Source organism: Ictidomys tridecemlineatus, chromosome 8 (genome assembly GCF_052094955.1).
Source record: "Ictidomys tridecemlineatus isolate mIctTri1 chromosome 8, mIctTri1.hap1, whole genome shotgun sequence".
NCBI classification, from domain to species: domain Eukaryota; kingdom Metazoa; phylum Chordata; class Mammalia; order Rodentia; family Sciuridae; genus Ictidomys; species Ictidomys tridecemlineatus.
In genome coordinates, this window is record NC_135484.1 from 56,377,136 (window position 1) to 56,401,062 (window position 23,927).

General features: G+C 37.2%; 2 protein-coding genes across 4 annotated transcripts in view; one reads left to right on the plus strand and one right to left on the minus strand.

Moving 5' to 3' along the window:
* The window catches only part of Qrsl1 (glutaminyl-tRNA amidotransferase subunit QRSL1), a 30,027-nt gene extending 25,558 nt beyond the window's left edge, over positions 1-4,469 (minus strand). The window contains exons 1-2 of one of the 3 annotated variants that reach the window (XM_078019546.1): positions 4,311-4,467; positions 51-212 (exon numbers count right to left, since the gene is read on the minus strand). Coding sequence is in view for 1 of the 3 variants with exons in the window: in XM_005330135.4 (XP_005330192.1) it covers positions 4,311-4,334 (24 nt within the window). In the remaining 2 variants the exon portion in view is untranslated. Of the gene's footprint in view, positions 1-50; positions 213-4,310 lie in introns of all 3 variants that reach the window. The other 2 variants (XM_005330135.4, XM_078019547.1) reach the window with 2 other exon arrangements.
* Positions 4,470-4,505: 36 nt separating this feature from the next.
* Rtn4ip1 (reticulon 4 interacting protein 1) overlaps positions 4,506-23,927 on the plus strand; it is a 44,458-nt gene continuing 25,036 nt past the window's right edge. The window contains exons 1-4 of the mRNA XM_005330134.5: positions 4,506-5,236; positions 10,783-10,934; positions 11,903-11,971; positions 12,829-12,953. Of these exons, the coding sequence (XP_005330191.1) occupies positions 4,963-5,236; positions 10,783-10,934; positions 11,903-11,971; positions 12,829-12,953 (620 nt within the window). The 5' untranslated portion in view covers positions 4,506-4,962. The remainder of the gene's footprint in view (positions 5,237-10,782; positions 10,935-11,902; positions 11,972-12,828; positions 12,954-23,927) is intronic.

Sequence of the window (23,927 nt, forward strand, 5' to 3'; positions counted from 1 at the left end):
ATAAGGACATGGATCCTGTGGACAATCAGTGAGGTCAAATGAGGACCTACCTGCACACTGCTCCAGATGAAACCTCAGGCCTGGCCAATGTTTTTTTTTTGTTGTTGTTGTTTGTTTGTTTGTTTGTTTTTTTGGTACTGGGGTTGATTTTAGTCTTGTGATACTGAGCGAAGAACTCAGCTATTCCACATCTGGGTACCTGACCCACAAAACTGTTGGATAATAAGATTGTGATTTTAAATTGCAAAGTTTATTCTCATTTGTTTTGTATTCAGCAATAGAAAACTATTATATCTCCTTAGAAAAATTGAGAAATCTTCCTCAGGAATCATTCTTAAAAAGTATAGAAAGTAGAGTAAGGGAAAATTGTAAATACTTAGCATTTTTGTCCTGTAACAAACTTAAATTTAATAATAGTTATTTAACATTTCGATCTAGGCATCACCCAAGATGCTTTTTATTTCATCTTTACATTCACACTGAGGGGCTTATATTATTTTCTCCATCTTACAGATAAAGAACTGATTTCCTCTTGAGGTCACATAGCTAGAAAGAGGCAGAGCTGAGATTCAATCAAGGCCTGATCTTGTTTTCAAAATCCATGCTCTTAAAGGACTATAATACTTCTCTCTCTACACAAGGCATTGAAGTATTTATTTCTAACTGGATAACATTATTTTTAGAAATAACATCAGAGGTTCACTTAGGAAAGTACTGTCTTGATAAATACAGGTTTAAGAGAGCTTTTCAGGGCCGAGTGTCTAGTGGATGGGCACTCTTTCTCTCTTTTGACACGTTCTGTCTTCACTGCCCCATGCATGTCAAGGTCACCAGCAATGTGCACATTCCTAAATCTAGAAGTCAATGCTCAGTCCCATTTGACAGCATTTCTCAGCAGCATCAACACAAGGCACAGTTTCCTCCTTAGAACACTTCTCCACTTGTGTTCTGGCACTTGCCATATTGGTTTTCCTCCTACCTCTATGACCATTCCTTCAAGTTTTTTTTTTTCCCTTCTTCTTTTTTTCCATCAGCCGTTCTTTCTATTACTGACCTCTAAATGTTGGAAGTTTTAAAACTGAGTGCAGTGATGTATGCCTGTAATCCCAGCTGCTTGGAAGGCTGAGGCAGGAGGATCACAAGTTCAAAGCCAGGTTCAGCAACTTATCGAGGTTAGTCTAAGCAATTCAGTGAAACCCTGTCTCTAAATAGAATAAAAAAAAAAAAGGGCTAGGAATGTGGTTCACAGGTAAGTGCCTCTGAGTTCAATGCCGGAGAAGGAAGGAAGGAAGGAAGGAAGGGAGGGAGGGAGGGAGGGAGGAAGGAAGGAAGGGAGGGAGGGAGGGAGGGAGGGAAGGAGGGAGGGAGGGAGGAAGGAAGGACAGTTTTAGGCCTTCTTTAATTTTATACTGAACTTCCAAAGTGACATTATCTAGCCACACAGCTTAGTTATCTTCTATATTCTGACCAATTTATATCCTCATATCCAACCTGTTTCCTAGGAGAGCTCTAAATTTATCATCTACTAGCTGAAGTACCATCTTATGTATCTAGAAGCTATCTCAAAATTAACATCTCCAAAAAAGATCTTTTTTTCTTTCCTTCTGAGACAGGGTCTTACTAAATTGCCCAGGCTAGTCCTGAACTTGTGATCCTCTTGCTTTAGCCTCCCAGGTAGCTGGGATTACAGAAATGTGCCACCACACCCTGCTCTAAAAGAGAGCTCTTGAGAACATCTTCCTTCCAAATATACTGCCTTTTAAAGCCTTTCCAATCTTGATAAATGCTACCATTTTAGTCAATTGCCAGGCCCCAGGCCCCAAGTATTCTCTTTGATTCTTTTCTTTTCCTCAAACTCCACATTCAATTCACCAGCAAACCCTAACATAAAAAATAATACCTATTTAAATATCAGCCAGAGAAACCTTCCCTGACAGTTACGCTAAGTCATAAGCAAGCCAACTAGTTCTCCCCCTATAGCCTGCTTAATTTTTCTTCATAGTAAACTACCTGTAATTATGTAATTTACTTTTGAAAACTCTTACTTAATGCTTGTTTTCCTACCAAAAGATATGTAGGCTTCACAAAAGCAGGAGTTTCTGTCTAATGCTAACTCCCAGTTCCCAGAACCCAGAGGTACTCAATGAATGTTAGCTGAATAAATGAATAACTTGAGTTTAAAATTTGGAACCTATTCCCCTAGAGAACAATGATTAAATCTTCTTAATTAAAACCCAAGAAGTCAACTAAATATATAATTAATTAAGCTTTCAGATTAGTACAGCCTAGTATCTGACCCCTAGAAACACTGGGATTATGCCACAATAGAAAGGTAAAAGTGAGTCTTCTCCACCTCCTGAATGTACTAGAGTAAAATCTGCAAATGGGCATTTGACCTCCTTTTAGTACATCTTTCCAGTGCTCCTCTGTTATTGTAAGCTTCCACTTACACCTCCTAAATTGTCTCAGACATTCAGTGTTTAGCCCCTCATCCTAACTTCTTTCCCAGCAAATTTTCTCCTACTTCAATTGGTTGGTTATCTCAACAAGGGTATTACCTAAGGAGGGAAATGTGATTTAGAACAATGAAAGAAAAAATTGTATAACCCTTCTGGACATCTGTACTACTTAAAAGAGAATGTATACTGAATTAATTAGTCTCCAGTTGGTAGAATTCGGGGCATCATTATGAGAATATGGGAAAAAAATGAGTGGATAAAAGATACCTTGGGGAGAGGGAGAAGAAGATACTTTTTGGTCTGGGAAAATAACCACCAAATGTATTGCATATAGTAGGAATAAATAAATATTTGTTAAAATAGTGATTAAGTGATCATGCCAAGATAACCTTTTGGTCTTCCCTTGTGTTTGTTCTCCTAAATCGTTCATTTTTTCCCCCATAAGGCAAAAGTTATTTCTTACAATTACTCAACATCAGAAAGGGATCATGCGAAAAATAAGGTGCATATGAGGAGGGTGGGGGGACAGAAAAAGGAGACACCATAATTTTAAAGGTTTTATTTTATTTTAAAACAGTTTTGGGGTTTGTTTAAAGAACAAACTTGATCTTTACTGACAGCACTATATGTCAGATACAATTTCAGATGGTAAAATTATAATATCATTTTTGGGAAGAAATATTTATTATTTAAAATATGTGGATTTAAAAGTCTCCTAATTGATAGCTTTCTAAAAGGCTGCCAGCTAGCCTTTTTTTTTTTTTTTTTTTTGTGGCCAATCTTTCCACTCTCCCAGGGTGCCCAGAAGAAAAGAGACTGCTTAGGTGGAGATACCAAAGGAAAATGGAAGAGAGAATAGGTTCTGAATCTCAGAAATTGCCTGGAGAATCCTTTCCACACAGATCTGATTTAGAGTGAGAAACAGTTGTAGTTCTAACAAGGGCCCTAAGTGACTGTGATAGCAGTGGGATTCCGATAATTGTAAAAGTTAAGCTATCTGGGCCAGAAAACAAGGAGACCAGAATAAAAGTCATAACAGCAGGAATATGAGAACAAATTCTAGCCATATTTACAAGACGGAATTAACAAGACTTGGTGATTTCTTGGATGTTAAAGATGAAGAAGATTCTAATAAGCAATAGGATAAAAGATATTCTATTTAAAAGACTATATTAAGGATTCAGAAAGAGCAGGGGTTTTGTTTTGAAGATGGGGGTTGAAAAGCTATGGTACTGTTACAACTTGGGTTAAAATTAATTCGCTGATGAGATATTTGGAAGAGATGTGCAGAAGGCATTCACGAATACACTTTAGTGTTCAAAAATGATGTCCAGCTCATGGAGACTGAGGTAGGGAATCGTAGGTATCTTGGCGGTAGTTGAAGCCTAAAGAATAACTTTTTAAAAATGAAAAATCAACAATTATTCATTTTAATTCTGTAACCTACAAATTCGCTGCGCCCTTCAGCAGCAACTGCTTCTGTTGGGACACAAAGATTGAAGTGGACCAGCCAAATGCTCCTCATCTGGCAAAGCCCACTCTGAGAGACCCTGGGTCTGGGCTTGACCAAGACCTGAGCAAACTTCTAGTACAAAGAAGTCGATGGATGCACATTTCCACTCCATAATTCCGCGGGTGCAGACATCTTCCCTAGTGAGGTCCTCCCTCCAGAATGGGCAATGCACGTACAGCCTAAGGACCACAAAGTCTGGATACCCACATTCAATTCAAAGAAAGAAGGCGTCTAGCTGGAACAAGATCCTCAATCAGGCGCCGGGACTCCTTGTCCACCGAGTCCGCGAATATTTCCACCCTCCCGGGGTCCCCCCCTCCAAGGCCAATTCCACTCACTTCACGGAGGGTTCGGCCCAGCATGGTCTTCCCGCTCGGCCTGCCACCACAGGGGCCAGGTAACAGAAAGAAACAGAAGGTCAACAGCCGCCACCAGGGCTACTGGGCGCAGCCATCTTCGCTCGTCACGGTACTCTTCTACACCGAGCACTTCGATTGGTCGAATTGCAGCCCGGGGGAAATGATCTTCGCACGCGATTGGATGTCGCCACATGGCCTCCCTCCCGCGGCAAGGAGAGCCGGCAGGCAAGGAGAGTCCGGGCTAGGGTCGCGGCGGTGTTCGGGAAGTGTTGGTTTTACTTGGCATCAGGATTGTTGGCACTGTCTGCCCATTTCAGGACAGCATAGGGATCTAGGGAGGTTGCACATCTGCTTGTTTGCTATTTTCTTTGTGTTGCCTTTTAAAGGACTGTCCGTGGTTGGGGGAGGGAGGAGAATGGACAGAACACTGACTAGAACGTTACTGGAGCATTTCTGATGGGAAGAGCACGATAACGAGTCTGTATTCCTTCATTTGCTCCACTAGGTTAATTTCACTTTCGAGTGCTCAATTTTGAAATAGGTTAGTGTGTTTGGCAGAATTTGATTGAATTTAAGAGAGCTTGAACCACTTCAGTTGCATCTTATTGGAGCACAAAGCACACTGTTCACGATGGAAGTTTTGCGGACTTGTGTACTGAGAAGAAATGCATGTACTGCTGCCTGCTTCTGGAGAAGCAAAGCCGTACAAAAGCTTTCATTTAGGAAGATTAGTACTACCTCTCCAAGGAACACTGTCATGCCCGCTTGGGTGATTGATAAATATGGGAAGAATGAAGTGCTTCGCTTCACTCAGAACATGATGTTACCTATCATACACTACCCAAATGAAGTTATTATCAAAGTACATGCTGCGAGTGTAAATCCTATAGATGTTAATATGAGAAGTAAGTTTTGAAAAGACTTTTTCATCCTTTTTCAAAGCCAGAATTTCATTGCAGTTTTAAAAGATCTATTGCATTTGACTACATTTTGGTTAACACAAAGGAGTCATTTGGGTTTTTATTAATGCCTCTGCAAATAGTTTTACCAAAATTTTAAGAATCTCAATGGTAAGGATATACTTTAATCTTTTACAAAATACAAGTTTGTAAATTGGTACTTGTGAATTGTGTCTGCAGCAAACTTGCTGTTATACTTTCCTGGGAACTTTGTGGTAAACTGTGATCTATCAGAGGCTTCAGAGGTATGGTTATGTTTCCACATTAGTTCAGAATTTGCATTTTTTTGTAATTATTCCTGTCCTCTTTGCTCTCCCCTTACAACTTCCTTTATTGGTCCAGTAGACAAAGCAACAGATTGTATACAGGATATGGATATTTTATTCATTTCTACTGTTACTTTTCCCCCTCAACAGTGAAAATACACGTTCCTGTTTGCTCCTTTCTGAATCAAAATGTTGTCCTATTAATTTCTGCTGGGATGGGGCTGACAAAGCTTGGAAAGAACTATGTTCCTTTTTGTTTTTTATTTTGGTTCTGGGGATTGAACCCAGGGGCACTCTAACACTCCCAGGAATCCCCCTTCCCCACTTTAAAAAATTTTGAGACAGGGTTCTGCTAAATTGCTCAGGCTGAGCTAGAACTTGTGATCATTCTGCTTTGGCCTCCCAAGTAACTAGGATTACAGGTGTGGGCCACTGCACCTGGCACTATATTCCTTAAATACATACTATGTGTTGATTATATTTATTAGAGTGCGAAAGATTGTTTAGCATTTGTGAATTACTTTAACTTTGGAAGTTTTGACCAAAATGTTAGTCTTATGTGTCTTTTGAAAAAATTAAGAAACATCTTTTGTGATCATTAACCTCAGTGTAAATTATAGGGCATTAACTTCAGTGTTTTAAGTTAATGGCCATATCCAGTTTAATTTAACCAGGGACAGGTGTTTTGAGGGTAGACCTACAGTTTTTACATTCAACAGATTGCCTCATTAACAATTCTCGTATATGACCTATGTTTGATGAATTTAATTCTTTGTTTTTATGTAAATACAATTACAGAATTAAGATTAATGACACATAATCATTTTGTGGAATTTATAGAGTTGTGGAACTTATGAAACTGTTGAGACTTCATTTCTTTCTCCTCCTATGGAGAACTGGTGTGACGAGTAGCAATTCTCAAATTTTTTAGTTTCAGGATTACTCTGTGCTTAAAAATTACTGGACACTTAATGTTAACTATAGCTATAAATATTTACCTTATTGGAAATTAGAACAAAAATTTAAAATATTAACTTATTTAAAAAAACAGTAACATTATAAAATTAAATCAGGAGAAAATATAAAATGAAACAAAAATAACAAGGAGGAGACAAGTATGTGAAGCACTGAAACAGTAGTAGTTGATAGAGGTTATATTGAAAAGTAACTATTTCCCAAAATAAGCCAAAAAGTTAGTGAGAAGAGTAGCTTTGTTGTAAATTTCTGCATCTCTCTTTGCTGTCTGGTTTAATAAGATAGCTGGATTTTCATACATACTTTTGTAGTCAATCTGTTACAGTATGATATTTGAAGTAATGAAGAAAAAACAGCCCACAAAGATAGATTGCTGGAAAAAAAAAAAAGGAATCTCATAGATTCCTTGAAAAGACTGGGAACATAGTTCTGAATTAGGGAAATAAAGTCCAGATTCACTGGTGTTAGGTCATTTTATTCTAATTTTGAAAGCTGCTATTTTTAACTTAACTGTTTAGACCAGTGCTTTTCCAGTATGGTAACCACTAGTCAAATGTGACTGTTGAGCAGCTGAATATGGCTAGTCTGAATTAAGAGTGCAATCAGTATAAAAGACTTAGTGAAAAAAAGAGGAATGTAAAATGTCTCATTAAGAATTTTAAGTCAGGGGGCTGGAGTTGTGGCTCTGCAGTAGAGCACTCACCTAGCACGTACATGCAAGGCCCTGGGTTCAATCCTCAGCATCACATAAAAATAAATAGGTAAAGGTATGTGTCCAACTACAACTAAAAAATAAATATTAAAATAAAGAATTTTAAATCAAGGTTGGAGGTATAGCTCAGTGATAGAACAATTGCCTACCATGTGTGAGGACCTGGGTTCAATTCCCAGCATTCACTCTCCAAACCCCCAAAAGAATGGTATATTAATTACATGTTAACCCAGTAATATTTGCAACACTGATTTTGGTTGTTTCTCTTTACTTTTTGAATAGCCACTAGAAAATTTTTAATTATGCATATAGCGTGCATCTGATTTCTATGGACAACATAGATCTAGACAATGTGATGGGAGTAACTGTTACACATTTCTTTCGGTGACGAAATTTGGCCAAAGGCTTTGGAGTCTTAAAAGTATTTGTGGCTAGAAAGCTTTATTAAGAATGAATTGAAATGACTTGGTTATAATTGTCTCATTAAATTTACATTTGTTTTTGTTTTGAAATAATAATTGCTGTGACTATTTGGGCATGTTGTTTTACTTTATTCTTTTATTCTTTATTCTTTTTACTTTGGGCTTGAAGGTAATTTCATTTTGCAAGATGTGCATGCACACTTTGTTGTATACATATTTATTTCAGTACAATGCATCTGGACCTTTCTTAGCTGCTGTTTAATAAAATACTGTAACACATTTTACTTTTATATAGTATTCTTGAGACATCTTAGTGTTTTATGACTTGACTGAGTAATATTATTTGCAAGTTCTCCTCCTGCCCATGGATTTGTTTTGAGCAAGTGTTATTGTTGTTGCAGAAGATATCTGAAATGGTGGCTTGGGGAAATAAAATAATGAGTAGATGATTGTAAACTTTCAGAAGCAGTTATTTCCCTTGATAAGAAAGCAAGAGCCACGTCTGTTTTACTTTGAATGATGAAGACTGGCTGTTTTTCTGAAGATGGCCACTACAGTTAGACATAAAATAATAAGTCATGGAAATGGCTAAGGCAATGAATAATTTTAAAAATAGGAAAATAATACTACCAGCAGCATTATATTCACACTGTTTGTTTTTTTTCCCCCCAATAAAGTTTTTAGATGGGATTAAAGTCTTTGAAACTGATGACAGATTTAGGATTTTATAAATTGGCCAATTTCTCTGAATAAGTTGAACTTTTGTAGCGGGGTGGAACTCTGAAGGCCCACATTCATTTGTGTCATCAGTAGGTTCTTCTTTACTAACTGCCATCTAGCTGCATTCGGGGCCACTTTAGATAGTACCAGTGTGCTAGGGCTACTCACCTAATACATGGGCATACTAGGGTTACCAAGAAAACTCTAAAAACAACCTTGAGCTGCCAGCTCTGTACCTCAGAGAGGACCAAAACCTATCTGCAGCCCTGAAACAGCTAAACTTTGACATGGCTAATTGCCTGCTTCTGTTGCTCAAACCACATAAGTGTTCAGTGAGTAATTGTTGGTGTTTTAGCAGTGGAAAAGAAATGTAAGACAGAAAAAGAGAAGCATGCAGTATTTATGTCACATGTGAAGTTGTTGTTTTTCCCTCTGATAGTGTGCAATTCTACATAGCCAGTTGGCAGATGTGTAATGTTAGCACAATGGCCAGTAGCTAAGATATATTTGGAACTATCCCAACTTTCAAACACTTTCCTGCGTGTCTTGATTTTCATTAGGAAACCAGCTTCTGCAAACTGTGTACCTGTAAGGATCTGTCCCTGTATCTATTTTCCTTCCTGCTGTGATGAATTGTCATTGCTCCCAAGTCTAACCCTCTATTTGTGTTCTTGATGTCATCCCCTCACTTACTGGAGTTTCATTCCAGAATTGTCTCCTGCATCATCAGTTTTCCCCTTTCTACTGGATCATTCTAATTGGCATTCAAAATTGCTATAATTTCTCCCTTTTTAAAAAGAAAAAAAAAGTCACTGAAAAATCCTATCTCTGTTGCTCTGTCCAGCTACTCCTCCATTTTCCTGCTCTCCTTTATAAACACAACTATTTGAAAGAGTTGATTCTTCTCACTTGCTTCAATTCCTTGCTTCCCACTCCCTCTCAAGCATACAGTGTCACAGGAACTGCTTTTACCAAGGTCACCAAGGTCTCCATGTTGTTGGACAAAGTCTTGTTAAAGCCTCTAGCAGCTTCTGACCTTATTTGAAAATCTGTCTCTTCCCTGTCAGTAGAATTTGGCATCTTGAAAAGACCTTCTTCCCTTGGCTTTCAGGGCACCTCCTACTTTACCAGCCAAGTGTTCTCAGGATCCCTTGCTGGATGTTTCCCATAATTGAGATGTAATGTTGCCCCCAACCCCAGCTCTGGCCAGGAGTGGCCAAGGGGCAAGGGTAGACTTGGAGAGGGTTGGTGATTCTGCATACATGTTCTGTGGCAGGGAGAGGTATATGACACTGAGGGCATAGGGTTAGACAGGATACCTGTCTTGAAGAACCTAATATAAGAGGAATGTTCTCAGAAATAAGTGAGGCAGAAGAGAGGGTAACAGTTTTGTGTCTTAGAAAAGGTATTTTATAGATTGATGCTTTGTAATGAACTACATGGGATTATTGCAGATAGAATAGCCAATTTATTTGAACCAAAAATTATGATTGTTTGTAGTTTTATGTAGCTGATATTTATATAAATATTCTTAGAAATTAAGTAACCAACCTGACTTAATGTATCAGAATAGATGCAGCTTAGAGTCTCTGTTCCTTTTTAGGATCTCTGTACTTTTTCCAAAATTGTTTTTCTAGGAAGATTTTTTTTAGGAGATAGGGACTATCACTCTTAGACCAGTATCAGAGTTAAGTACTTTATAGCCATGCTTTGTGTGTTTGCTAAAATTTTTTGTGTCTACCAGTATCTTCTGTTTATTAACTTTTAATACTATTAATGTTTGTTGTCTTCACCAGACTTGGCACCAAATGTCTTTATTATTTACAAAGTGTATGAATGAATAAATGAATAAAGATACTACCTTCAAAGAGCAAAATATATAAAAAACAATACTAAAAATACTGAAGATAGTTTCAAAAGTTGAGTTTCGCTGGGTGTAGTGTCATTGCCTGTAATCCTAACAACTTGGGAGGCTGAGACAGGAGGATCATGAGTTCAAAGCCAACCTCAGCAAAAAGTGAGGTGGTCAGCAATTCAATGAAACCCTGTCTCCATATAAAATACAAAAAAGAGCTGGAATGTGGCTCAGTGGTCAAGTGCCCCTGAGTTTAATCCTCGGTACTACAAAACACAAACAAACTTGAGTTTCAAAGAAATTTTGAGTAATGGTGGCTTTAGTTTCATAAGCGATTGTGATTTTCCACCTGATTTTCTTTGAATGGAACAGCACTCATTGTTTTTATATTTTTTCATAATGATTGCAGAATATTATAAAGTTTTTGTTTCATAATCTTTATCTTGAGACTCTTAACATTTTACCTGGGTTGTTATCTTATGTTAGTTTTAAAATCATTCTGTCCTTAGTCTTGGAGAAAATTGATAAATTGTGTTTTGTAGGTGGTTATGGAGTGACAGCTTTAAATATGAAGCGTGATCCTTTACATATTAAAAGGGAAGGAGATGAATTTCCTCTTACTCTGGGCCGGGATGTCTCTGGTGTGGTGATGGAGTGCGGGCTTGATGTGAAGTATTTCAAGCCTGGAGATGAGGTAAGTTAATCCTTTTCTTCCTTATTTTTTATTACTTTTCTAAATGTGTATATTTTATTGTGCCTTTTTTAGAAGTATATTCTACACCATTGACTGGTTTTCTTCTCTTCAATAAATGTTCTGACCTTTGGCTGGAACCCTCATTTCCTTCGTTCTGTTGTTACATTTTTTTTTCCAAATAATGAAAAAATAGCTTGACTACTTGAGTTTTCTAAATTTTGTGCTTAAGAATCATAAGACTTCCAGTGGCTTGGGAGGCTGACGCAGGAGGAACGCAAGTTCAAAGCCAGCCTCAGTAAAAGCAAGGGGCTAAGCAACTCTGTGAGACCCTATCTCTAAATAAAATACAAAATAGGGCTGGGGATGTGGCTCAGTGGTTGAGTGCCCCCGAGTTAAATCCTTGGTACCGCCCTCCCCACAAAAGGAATCATAAGACTTGAAAACACATAGGATTGGGACTATTTTTCTTATAAAGTTTTTTCTTGAAAGAACCTCGAAATGACAATTACTATCTTCTGGATTCAGTGGTAAAATATCTGAAATTTGATGTGATCTGTCATCTGTCATGTTGAACATTTGTGCCAAGAAATTATAGCTAGTGATGTCCTGATTACTTTTCAAATGATAACTATTCCCTGTAAGATAGGTACAGGTAGGCCCAGGGTATAGGAAAAAAAAAGTCCCACACCTAGTAAGATTAGGGCCAGGGTTCAAATCCCAAAGATTGTGGACTCTCTAGAACTCTTAGTAGTCAGTCAACACTGCAGGATACACTGGCGCCTGCCTCCAGTGTGGTTTTACTTAATTCAGAATCGTACCAAGAAATTTATCACATGAAAATAAGTCCTTTGCTTGGAGATAGCTCCTATATCAAAGGGCAGATATGTATCAGGGAATACCTTCATGCAAAACTTTGATAAGAACATAACCATGTCTCCAGTGAAGCTGTGTGTCTGTGTGTATTTCAGGTCTGGGCCGCAGTTCCTCCTTGGAAACAAGGCACTTTCTCAGAATTTGTTGTGGTCAGTGGGAATGAGGTAACTCACCATCTCTGTCTGCAAAAGTGCCATTAGAAAGTTTAAACAAAGACTGACAAATATCTCTGCAATAATTGGTTGTTTTTCAGATTGGGTTCATGTTTTATGGGCAATTTTGAGAAAGTTAAAATAAACAATAGGAGTTTTTGAAAGATTGAAAAGTTCTTTGGTGTCATTTAATAACACTGCTTGCCAGAGCAGTTAGCTTTGCCTCATGGAACAGGGATTTGGAATGAGGTCTAGAACCCTGCTGTGCTTCTTTGTTCTTTGCAGTATAAATAGTTGAAACCAAATACACCCAGAGGGAATTTGGATTAATCATAAACAGAGGCATGGAAGTATCAAGCTGTTTTGAATATCTTTAAAAACAAGAGTCTAATCAAATATAATCAGAAGACCTGACAATTTGAATAGAGAGAAAAGGAGGAGTTAATGTTGAGAAAATTGGCTACAGAAGGGAGGTTAGAAGGGAAAAAGGGGGTGTTTGAGATTGGAAAAAGCCTAGAAAGATTACTTTGGGAGTAAGAGAAGCAGTCGGTTAGAATATGTTTACAAGGGTTCAAGGTTTATTTGGGATTATATCTGGATATGATCAGGACTAATGAGATTATTGCTTGTGGTCTTTTTATAAACAGTGAAGTAGCTATATCTAATCATGTAGCCTAAACATTATTAAACTGCCTCTGTGAGGCAGCTAGACAGCCATTGGGATAAGATGTTCAATAAACACTGAACCTGGAAGACTTTTCCAGCTTTACCTTTGCAAATAGTTGAATTTCTATGAAGGTCAGTATGCTTTATTGTGTTCATAGGTATGCAAGTCTTTGCTTATTTTTGACTGTTGTCTTCAAATCTAGGTCTCTCACAAACCCAAATCACTCACGCATACTCAAGCTGCCTCTTTGCCATATGTGGCTCTCACAGCCTGGTCTGCCATAAACAAGGTTGGCGGTCTGAATCACAAGAATTGTACAGGAAAACGGTAAGTGTCTTAACAGTGGCATCTCAGCTTCCCTTCTTTCCTGCTATTTGTAGTAAACCTGTCAGAAGAATTATTTACATGACTGGAGTGATGCTAACATTTCAAATAATTTCCAAAGAATTCTGTTTTGGTTTGTACTTTTTAAACCTCATTTTGTTGATTCTCAGTTATAAAATTTCCAATCAATTGGGAATTTTTAATCTGACCTACACAAATGGGCTTTAGGAGTCTGAACCTTTCAAAATAATACAGATTTTGTATGTGAACATCTGGGATAGACAGCCATAGCTTTTCAGATTCCTAAAAAGGTTAAGAATTACTCCATTGCTGAGAGTGGTGGTACATGCTTATAATCCCAGAAACTGAAGGTAAGGCCGGAGGATTGCAAGTTTGAGGCCAATCTCCGCAATCAAAATTAAAAATAAATGAATAATGAAAAGGAAGAGGGATGCAATTCAGTGATACAGTCCCCACCCAAGGAAAAAAAATCAAAAAAATGAAGAAAAAGAAACGAATTACCTCATATGTTTTTTGGAGAATGATGTCAAGATAGAGATTTTTTTTTTTTCCTATGTCTACTAAGAGTTGCTCCCACATTTGTATATTTCTAATCAGATATCAAGGGACAAAACACTATTGGATATTCTTGAGTTCTCTTGGGCTCAATGCTTAATGTCCCTCAGGTTCAGTCCTGATGCCGCAGTGACTTGAATGTATGCCTGTTTAAGTTAGAAAGAATACAGGGACAACTCAGTCTCAGAGTTGTCCCCACTGTCTGTGGTTTCACCTTTTGGAGTTTCAGTTACCTGTGGGTAATCATGATCTGAAAGGGTGAGTACAGTATGGAGAGAAAGAGAAAGGAGAGACCACACATTCACATAACTTTTATTATCATGTATTATTTCTTCTTCTTATAAGTTTTTACTAATTTCTTATTGTACCCAACTTATAAACTAAATTTTATCAAAGGTATGTATGTATGGGAAAAAACATAGTGAATGTAGGGTTCATTACTAGCTGTGAAACTGGTCTTGGAGATCAGGCATGGGTCCTTATTCCCCAGTGTTGAAGATTAAACACCTGAGAATGCAGAGGCAAGCACAGGAAGCAACTTTTATTTAAGAAAGTGACAGCAATAGACTTCTCCACAGAGAATGGGCCCCGGAGCTAGGTGTCTGTGGGAGGGGGTGGTCTTGTCTCTCTTATAGATCTCAGGACCTCCCTTTTAATCATGACCTGTTTTTTCTTCTCTGTATATATGCCTAAGGAGCACAGGGGTTAATCATTAGCAACCCAGTGTGCCAGGGAGTGTAATCTGGGGAATATAATCACAGGAGGGTAACTGTTAGCAATATTGTCTTTTCTTTGATAACCATTCCTCATCCTCTCCACTCAATCATTTATTACTATACCGACTACCTGACCTTTACCCTGTCTCAGCTGCAGATTCAGGCATCCCTTGGGATTTTGTAATATACCTCCTATGGATAAGCAAAGGACTATTGCATCTGAGTACATATAGATTGAGTTCATATCAATTCCCAATTTATAGCTGTGTGACCTATTCAGTTGATTTTTTTTAAATGAGTTTTGTGTTGAAAATTAAGTGAAATCACACACACAAAGCTGGTGGCACAGATAGTAAGAGGCATTTAGCAGGCCTGGCACAGTGGTACACACCTGTAATCTCAGGGACTCAGGAGGCTGAGGTAGAAGGGTCACAAGTTCAAGGCCAGCCTCAGCAATTTATCAAGGCCCTAAGCAACCCAGTGAGACCTTGTCTCAGAATAAAAAGTGGGTGATGCTAGGGATGTGACTCTGTGATAAAGCACCCCTAAGTTCAATCCCTAATACCCCCCCCCCCAAAAAAAAGAAGAGAAAGAAGGCGGCACTCAATAAATGGTGACTACTATTGTTAGCAAGGAGATTATATTGTTTTTGTATTTTAGAAAGTTGCTATCATAGAGAAAAACCAGTGTTTTTGTTTTTTTGTGAGAAAAGGAGGTACTAAGAAACATTTAATGATTTTAAGAAAAGAAAGAGCTATAGGTCAAATTATAATAAATTAAAATAATGTTCTTTTTGTTACTAAGGCTTGTGCAAGTAAGATAAATGAAGTCTGTGTCATTCTTATTCCTATTGTTATGAAATATTGAACTTTACATTTAATGTGTTGATAGAGCATTGAATTCAAAGAAAGTTTAAGCTGTATTCCAAAACATTGTGAGGTTATTCATCTAATGACTGCTACCATTGATCTTAAAATTCAAGGCAAATACTTATTCTAAAGGTCAACCTTGTTTATTTTTTAAACTTTTGTGGCCTTTTTTTGAAGTTGCCATCTTGGTCAAACACTTTGTTTAAATTAAATTTGTTTTGTCAGAGAATTTTCTAATGGTCCTTCTTAGTTAATAGTCCTACAAAAATTTCATTCCAGAGTTTTAGACAGGTTTTCTATGCCTGCATGGTTGTATACATACTCTGTTAGAGAATGCTTATTCCTTTTGCAGGTTCAGGGCTGTCTGGGTATTTTAGTATACTGTAAAAAATGATTTGGAGACAAAGTTCTAGCTGTTTTTCCTTGGATACATAGATGTGAACTCTTAATTTATTGCTAGCTTTGTGGGTAATTCTTTAGTACACTGTTATCGTCTGTTTAAACAGTAATGGTCTGAAACTGAGAAATTGGAGCCCTGGGTCCTGCTCTTCATTCTACCATTAGCTAACCAAATGACCACATGCTGTTCATGGTCACTTTGCAGTTTCCTCTTAGTTACTGAGTGTAGGACACTGTAGCTTTGGGCAGTAGATAATTTTATATATGTATTATATATGTATGTGTGTGTGTTTATTTATTTTATATTGTATTGGATCTGTTTATTGATTTAGTCACATGTTAGCCAAACTAGAGTGAAATCCATTGTAAAGCACCTCAGTAGTCCACACCATGAACTTCTGCATTCTCATCTGCATACTGACCTGTAGGATGCCTATGTCGTGAGCCATAGTCCTTTTAGACTGCTACAACAACACAAAAAATAAAAACAAAAACCATAAACTCATGGTTTATAAATAACAGAAATTTATTTCTCACAGTTCTTGAGGCTGGAAGGTTTAAGGTCAAGATGCTGACAGATTCAATCTGGTGAGGGCCAACTTTTTATTTCATCAAGAGTTTCATGTCCTCACATCCTAGAAGCGGCCAGAATCTCTTTGGAGTCTCTTTTGTAAGGGCACTAACCCCATTCATGAGGGCTTTACTGTATGACATAATCGCCTCCCCCAAAGGTACTCCCCCAATGACCTACTTCTTCTGTCACTGCCTATGTGCCTGCAGTTCCACCCTTTTAATCCACATTAGTGCATAAATCCACTGATCAGGTTATATCTCTCATAATCTAATCATTTCACCTCCAAAAATTTTTGCATTGTCTTACACATGAGCTTTTGGGGGCACCTCATATCTAAACTATTACAAGCTACATCCCCTCTCAAAATAGTTTTAATGAAGAATCTATTACCATCACTTGGGGATTAGGATTTCAATACCTGAATTTTGCAGGACAGAAACATTATAAATATTTAGACCATAGACTTGCACTTGGTGCTCTCAGAAATGTCAGTTAAATTTAAATTACTACCCATGGGTTATAATAATGGCCTCTCTCTCCAGTTGCTTATTTGTGAGACTCTCAAGCAATAAGAGCACTTTAAAATGTGTAAAAATACATGTGTGTATGGGGGGGTTACTAGGGATGGATCCTTAGACCTCTTATATGCTAGGCAAGTGCTCTATCACATAAGCTGTTTTAGCTAGCTTTTCTTGTTGTTGTTGTTGCTGTGGCAAAAAAGACTTGACAAGAACAAAGTAGGGGAGGAAAAGTGTATTTTGGCTTATGGTTTCAGAGGTTCAGTCTATGGTCAGCCAATTCCATAGCTCTGTGCTGGTGAAGCAAACTGTCATGATGGAAGAGCATGGCAGAGAAAAGCAGCTCATGACATGACAGCCAGGAACCAGAGAGCTCTGTTCACCAAAGACAAAAAGTAAACCCCAAAGGTACACCCCCAATGACCTACTTCTTCTGCCACACCCTATGTGCCTGCAGTTCCACCCTTTTAATCCACATCAATGGTAAATCCACTGATCAGGCTATATCTCTCATAATCTAATCATTTCACCTCTGAAAATTTTTGCATTGTCCTACACATGAGCTTTTGGGGGCACCTCATAGCTAAACTTTTACAAGCTACATCCCCTCTCAAAATAGTTTTAATGAAGAATTTATATAATGGGATTTTATATTACCAAAAACTCAGAGGTTCTAATGTCCAAAGTGGATTTTTTTCAATTTGATAATTCATTGTGATTGACGGAGCACATTTTGGCTTCTCTAAGCAATAATATTCTTTTCTGTTAGCTGTTAGCATTAAGGCTTGCTTTAGTTTGCACAAAGCAGGTCAGTGTTTGTTATTAAGGACTAATAGTCTATTCTTTTTCTAACCACCTAATTAAGGGGGAAAAAAAGCAAAATTAATAGTAACAAAACCACCCATCAATACCTTGAAAGATTATATAGGATTTCTTTGTTACTAACAGCTTTTTTAAAAAATTAAAACAAAACTTTCTAAGGATTCAGTGGTGTTTGCGTTTTCCTTCATTGTTATCTAATTATATTTCTGCACCAACTGAGTGTCAGTGAACCAAGGGGATGATTCAGTCTTGGTATTGCATGCTATTATCAACTTTGGCCACACTTGGGTGTCACCAGAAATGTCAAGTGAAAGTATTCCTTTTCTGTCAGCCCATCTATAGTTTCTTTATGATTTATTCATAGAAACACATATATAATTAGGGCTCTCAAGGTGAATAGAAAGTAGGTGATTTATCTCAGTGGTAGAGCACTTGCCTAGCATATGCAAGGCTGGAGGGGGAAATTAATAGAAAAAGAAATGTAAAATTGTTATACCTGATATTTTTTTGAATATGGTACAGTCTGATGGTTTTGTTGTTGTTATTGTTGTTTTTTTGTTTGTTTTTTTGTTTTTTTAGTGGTAATGTCCTGGGACTTGAATATTTCATGCTCTGCCTGCGAAAGTTGTACTTTTCATGCTCTGCCTAGGAAAGTTGTATACATTTGAAAATACAGTAAATTTAGGCACACTTTTCAGTTTCTTTCGTTCATTTTTTTTTTAATATACTGAGTATTGAAACCAGGGGCACTTTACCACTGAGCTACATGAGCTACATTCCTGGCACTTTTTATTTTTTACTTTGAGATTAGTTGCCCAAGCTGACCTTGAACTTGAAATCCTCCTGCCTCAACCTCCTGAGTCAAGTTGCCAGAATTAAAGGTATAGGCTCTGTGTCCAGCTTCAATTTTTTTTTTTTTTTTTTGAGATTAGACTCTACCATAGTGAAATTTTATCAGGTAAGTATAAATTGGGTATCTGATTAATTCTGTTTATACAGAATTAGATTGTACTCCACAGCAATAGCTTATATTGAAGTTAAAATTATTACCTGGTAATTCTAACGGCTTCCTTCTTTCAAATGCCTTTTCTTGCCCGTTTTTCAACTCACCACCCATGTGTTTCCCCCCACTCTGCTCCTGCCTCCTCTGTGAGCTTTGTTTTTATCTGCACCTGACTGGGTTGTATTATGAGAAGAGCAAGGCTGGAGTATTGCGATACAAATGCGTCTTCCTGAATTCTCCTCTGTTTTCCAGGGATCCTTCTGAAGAAATAATAGGAACCTCACTCCTGGACTTTTACTTTAAAAAAAAAAAATTAAGAGATTAGAAGCATTTACTCTTCAGCACCTTGTAATCTAGCTTTCAGCCTTGCCATGTAAGAGACAACAGTTCCCATGGGGTCATAGCAGACTAAGTGGCTAAACCCAGTGATGCTTAACCGTTTTTTATTTTAACTGATTACTCTGAAGTATCTGGCACTGTTGGCCACTTCCTTAATACTCACTTTTTCTGTGGTTTTAGGGACACCAGACTCCTTTAGTTTCTTTCTTGCCTTTTTGACCATTTCTTATTGTTTTTTAAAGGCATTCATCCTTCTAACCCTTTAAATGTGTTTTCACAGTGTTCTCGGACATTCCTCTATGTCTCCCAGGGTTATCTCATGCACTCCCAGCTTCTATTTAGAGTTCAGTAACTTGCAGATCTATTTATCTAACTCTAACCTGTCCACTGAGTTCTAGTTAGACATTCCATTTGAATGTCAAAATCAACTTGTAGAAAACAGAACTTAACCAAGTACCACCCTGACTCTTCCTTTATATTCCCTGTGTCATTTAAGTGTGATTTACCTTAAACCTGATATTATTTAAAGCAACCAAAACCTGATATTGTTCCTAAACACCACTCCCTCTTTTTCCTCTGCTCAACTCATTACTGTTCATGCCATGTAAAATTTAGGTTTGTTGTCAACTTTGGAACAATGACTTCCAGGTTTTTCTTTTAAATGAACTATAAGATTTCAAGGCATTTCGAGTTTTCTTGTGTAGCAAGTAAGCCAAAAAATACTACTGGATTTTACTTAAGAACACTTATTAACTAGTACATTGTTATGTTTTTCCTATGGTATTTTAGAACTTTTTAAGTGTTCTAACTGGAAGTATGTTTTGAAGACTGGCTTCTGGTCTGTACATCTCAAACCTTGTTTAATTTAATCTTGTTTGTTCTTCTTCACTACTCACATAATCCAGTGCTAAATGCAGTTATACTGGCCTTGTTTTATTGGTGCATTATAGTTGTACATAATGGTGGGATTGGTTGTTATATATTTGGGCATGTACACAATATAACAATATAATTTGACCAACTTGGTCTTATCTTAATAAAATATCATGAGGTTTAAGTAGGTTGATTTCACAAGAACTAGGAAATACTCTTAGATGGCATTTTAAAACCAGGACTGCTAGCAATAATTTAACTCTGTGCAAAGAGTGACTGTGAACCTTATCAGTGTTTCTCTCTAAGTGTAAAACAAATATACAATAGTCCCTCTTTATCCATCAGGGGATACATTGCAGGATGCCCTTGGAAGCCTGGAACCACAGACAGTTTTGAACCCTATATATACTGTGTCTTTTCCCATACATTTATACCTATGATAAAGTTTAATTTATAAAATAGGCACAGTTCAAGATCAACAGCAATACTAATAATAGAATAACTGTAAAATATACTTCAATAAGAGTTACTTAAAACAAATAAATTATTTACTTGTGTACTTTTGTATTTAATATTTCTCGGCCACAGTTAACTATGGGTGACTGAAATGCATGGATTTCAAGTTAGCTTCCCCTTAATCGAACCTAGTATCACCTGACAAGAGGGCAAGTATGTAGAGTGTAGGAGTGGAAAGAGAGCCATATTAACAGATTGTGATGGATATATCTTTTTTTTTTTTTGCAAAGTTTACAAAAGAATATGTCCATGAAACTATATTGCTAGGGTTCCTCCCAGGACCATGTGTAAGAAAAGGGCCTGAAGCTGTAGCTTCATTGGATCCATGATCAGTCCTTTGATCAGACTACTTCTCTCTCTGCCCTATTAGATCTGCCCTACTGTCACTCATCAAATGAATTTCTTCCCTCTAGCAATTTCTGTGTAATATTGAAGAAACTACTGATTTGGAATAGGTCCTGCTGCCTCTTCCTTTTGGAAAGATAAATTTCAGTACCTTGAAATTCTGAATAGATCTGAGATAATAGAACTGTTCTTATCCCGAGTTTGACATTCTTGGCCTGTTATAGGTTAGCTAAACCTTTAGAACCAACTACCCTGGGCACCTTGCCAAATGTATAAATAACTTTGTTTTCATGGGAAATGTGTTAAAATTCCAAATATCCTATTCACAAATGAACTCTCCTGTAAATTGGGGAAATGTCAATATGAATCACAGAGGCTTAGAAGAAGAGGTCATACAAATCCAGGCTACATTGGACACATTCGATTGATTTGTTTTATAGTTCCATTACTGTATTCATTGAAATTATGCTAACATACTTTCACTCATCTCTTCCCCCAGACTTAAAAGCTGAGAAATGAGATGCACTTTCAGCATCATTCTTATTTCTTAAAGACCATTTATTTCTACTAATGGAAGATTTAGCTGTATTTAAATCATCTTTGTTTCTAAACCATTAGGACAAAATAGATGGCAGTCTAATCTTTGCGATTGTCTTTTTTTCCCCTCCATAAATATATGGTCTAGGAAGAATCATGAAGATCATATGGTTCTGTTAAAAAGACAGAAAAATGAACTATAAGCTTAAATTGGCTGAAAGCACCAATTGTTTTTCATTGACTCTCAGATTATGCCTCTGTGGGCATCATGTCAGAGGTGAGGAATCCAAGGCCTAGGGGTTCCATTAGTGAGAGAGCTGAAACTAGAGCCTGAATCTCCAGAGAGCCAGCCCTGGCATTCAAGGATTTCTGGAGCCAAGCCAGAATGTGGAAATTTGAAAGGTGATTCCCTCCTGGTTCTTCTCCTATTTTGTGATGTCATATTTTTGTTTGTTTGTTTGTAAGGCAGTTGATAACCTGCCTCAGAAGATTATAATACTAAAAACTGTGATTTTAAAGGACTTAGGCTCCAAATGCTAAATAAAAAGTGTCTAAGACATGAAAAAGAAGCCAACATTGCTTTAGTACCTAAATGTTTGTTTAGGGAGAATTCAAAGAATAAATAGAAGTGTCAGAATAAGATGAAATTTAGGGTTTAAGAATGCATAGCAGTATAATAATGATTCACATTTTCCCCATTTTTTTCTATACCAGTCACTATGGCAGTCTCCACTAACTTCAAAGGAAGCTTTCTGTGTAGACTAGGAAATAAAAGAGGCATGTGATTAAACATCATGACAATTTTGAATTAGAGTGCTTTTTGCAAGTATAGTATTTCCTAGGTACTTTTAAAATATAAACCAACAAACAATACAGCACATTTTTACTCACTGTAACAAGTAGGCTTCTACTTCAATGACATTAGAGTGTTTAGTGTGACCATTATGCAAGCTAGGTAAAAGATGTCCCCATCTCCCCATCATCTCCCAGCAAGAGCTCTTTTTAAAATTTTTTTTTATTCTAATTTGTTATACATCATAGCAGAATGCATTACAATTTATAATATACATATAGAGCACAATTTTTCATATCTCTGGTTGTATACAAAGTATATTCACACCATTCGTGTCTTCATAGATGTACTTTGAATAATGATGTCCATCTCATTCCACCTTCATTTTCCAGCAATAGCTCTTAAGTGAAGGGCCATTGTGAGATGAGCTCTGAAAGAGCTTTGAAGAGTCCTTAGCCACAGGACTTCAAACCTTAGATGACGAATCAGTTTATTGCTGACTTAAAAATTTATTTTGCCCTCTGTCCTTTTGGGAACTTACTTTGTTCAAAAAAACTATGAGCCCTGGTTGACCCTGCCTAAAACTGAATTTGAAAGGACCAGAGAATGAAGCTTCCCCAAGGCTTCTTTATGAGAAAACAGCACTTCCTTGGGCCTGCCCCTTGCCTCTTCTGCACTTTGGGGGTGCCATCAGGTGGCAACATCAGGAATTGAAGCTGCTAATGCAGAACCACTCCCTCTTCTGCCAAGTCCTGCTGAGAAACATTTTGCTTTTTTATATCAGGAAATGAAGCTGCTTTGAATTAAAAGTTACGGCGGAAGAGCTGAACTGACAATAATGAAGCCAGAGATGTGTCTAGCAGTTAAGTCCTTAAATAGCCATTAAATTTGGTATCCTTTAATTCTAGCCTTCTCTGAGAGAGAACTAGAAATTAATTTCATGCTTTTCTTTACTGGAAGAAACTATAATGCAGACTTTCAAGTAGCCAGGTGACCCCTCATTCAAATGGTAAAATTTCATTCTTGCCCTGATTGTAGGAGATAGTGCTGACTGGATGCTTTTTAAAATCAAGAAACACCTGCTGAGGCATGTGCTAGAGTAGAGCCAGCGTGGGGCATCATAGAAGGTCCTTGAGTGCCTGCAGAAGAGCTTGGGAAGCAGAATGTTTGTGTGAGGTAACTGTATGGCAAATGCCAGGATTTGGTGCAGATATCAGATTGTGGATTCTACTAGAGGTATTGTAGAGGAAAACTGGCACTTGGGCCTTTAAGGGAAAAGACATCTTAGCAAGTAGTGAAGGCATTTTGGAACCTGGAGGAATGTGTCAATATGCATAGGGCTTAGGGTAAAGAGTGAGGGGACCAGGGTCATAGTGAAAGTAAAAGCAGAGATTTGAGATGGTTTGATTGTGAAGAACTTGAAGAAGAGTTTGACTAGCTACATTGCAATAAGAATGAGCAAAATTGAGAGGACTTGTTGGGTAAATGAATTTTTGTTGTATCTCTGAGGCAGTTTTATTGCATTTTCCCCCATGTAGGAAGTACTAAAGCTATAAATTGTGTGAATTGTAGGGTCTTAGAAGAGTGGATTTTCAGTGTCTTCTATACTTCATAATTGATAATTCTGTGAAATTGAAAGTAACTCTTCTAAAAGGAACATAATTTGCAAGGAGACTTCTTTTAATTGTATTCAATGCTATTAATTTCAAAGGAAAGAGCTGGCTTAGAAATTTTAGTAGTAACTTTTAAGATATAAAGGGTAATACTCATCTTTCTGTGATTGGGTAAGAAAGAAAAAAAATGAAATGAAGCTACAGTTGAGATTGTAGACAGCATGCATATTCCAAGATTAATGTACTTGCTAGAGATAGGTGGCAGAATTCTTTGTACTTTGTAATAGCCAAGACAAAAAGGAACTACAACTAACAGTTGTACAATTTATAGTGACAGATAAATAGTACAGATACTTCCATCAGTCTTCAGAAAAATATTTTTCTGTGGGTACTCAGAATTCTCATGAAGAATTTTCTCAACAATATTCCCTTAGCTAATATAGTGTCAAATACCATGCAGTTAATTTTATAATGTTCCTCAGCC